Source organism: Caenorhabditis briggsae (assembly GCF_000004555.2).
Source record: "Caenorhabditis briggsae complete genome, chrV, whole genome shotgun sequence".
In the NCBI taxonomy this organism is placed as follows: Eukaryota; Metazoa; Nematoda; class Chromadorea; order Rhabditida; family Rhabditidae; genus Caenorhabditis; species Caenorhabditis briggsae.
In genome coordinates, this window is record NC_013488.2 from 5,108,498 (window position 1) to 5,109,342 (window position 845).

Consider the following 845-nt stretch of genomic DNA (forward strand, 5'->3'; position numbering starts at 1 on the left):
AAATTGGATGAAAATATGCTGAAAATGGACTTCGAAATGTTCTCAAAATGACATAATTATTCCAAAAAGGTCAAAAATTAGGCTAAAAACGACTTAAAGTATGCTAAAATGACTGAAAATATGCTTAAATATGCTAAGATGACTAAAATTATGCTAAAAATTGACTGAAAATAGGCTTAAAATCTCTAATCGTCTAAAAATGTTTTTGAAACACGTTTTTTTTTCAGAATTCGCCGATGTCTCCGGATTTGCGTTGGCATTTTTGATGATCCATTTGCTGAATTTAGTCTGGAAAACCGTCCAATCTCTCACTGAAAAAGTGCCACAAAGTGCTTCTGAAAATGCTGAAAATGCTGAAAATTCGACGGAATCGAAGAAAAATAATTAATTTATTGCCTAATTTCAACTTGTTTTTTTCCTATTTCATGTTTTTTCGGGTCCCCAGATGCCAAAAAATGACAATTTTTATATAAATTTATTGATTTTTTTTTGCATTTTTTTCCTGAAAATTTAGGTTATTTTTACCCTATTTTTAACGATTTTTGAGCTCTTTTTTTGCGCCTTTTCGCCTATTTTCGACGGATTTTTCTGCATTTTTCAGAATGAAGAAAAGAAGGCTGGAATCCAAGAAAGAAGAGGATTTGGATGAGGATTTGCTACCAGAAACGGGTCTTTATACGGATGAAGGATATCTTTTTTATCACACAACACCTCGGAATTTGACAAAAGCGCAAGCTGAAAGAGCTGCGAAAAATGGTTAGGGATTTTGGAAAAAAAAATAGAAAAATGTGGTGGCCTAACTTTTGCAAATTTGGTTTTCTAGGCCACCACTTCAAAATGACCTA

General features: G+C 32.5%; 2 protein-coding genes across 2 annotated transcripts in view; both read left to right on the forward strand.

Annotated features, from left to right (window-relative positions):
* Cbr-wrb-1 overlaps positions 1 to 388 on the forward strand; it is a gene marked incomplete at both ends in the record, with an annotated part of 7,188 nt that extends 6,800 nt beyond the window's left edge. The window contains one exon of the mRNA XM_045237009.1: positions 228 to 388. Coding sequence (XP_045091738.1) covers positions 228 to 388 — 161 coding nt within the window. The remainder of the gene's footprint in view (positions 1 to 227) is intronic.
* A 214-nt stretch (positions 389 to 602) lies between these two features.
* Positions 603 to 845, forward strand: part of CBG01084 — a gene marked incomplete at both ends in the record, with an annotated part of 7,333 nt that continues 7,090 nt past the window's right edge. Inside the window, one exon of the mRNA XM_045237010.1 lies at positions 603 to 756. Coding sequence (XP_045091737.1) covers positions 603 to 756 — 154 coding nt within the window. The remainder of the gene's footprint in view (positions 757 to 845) is intronic.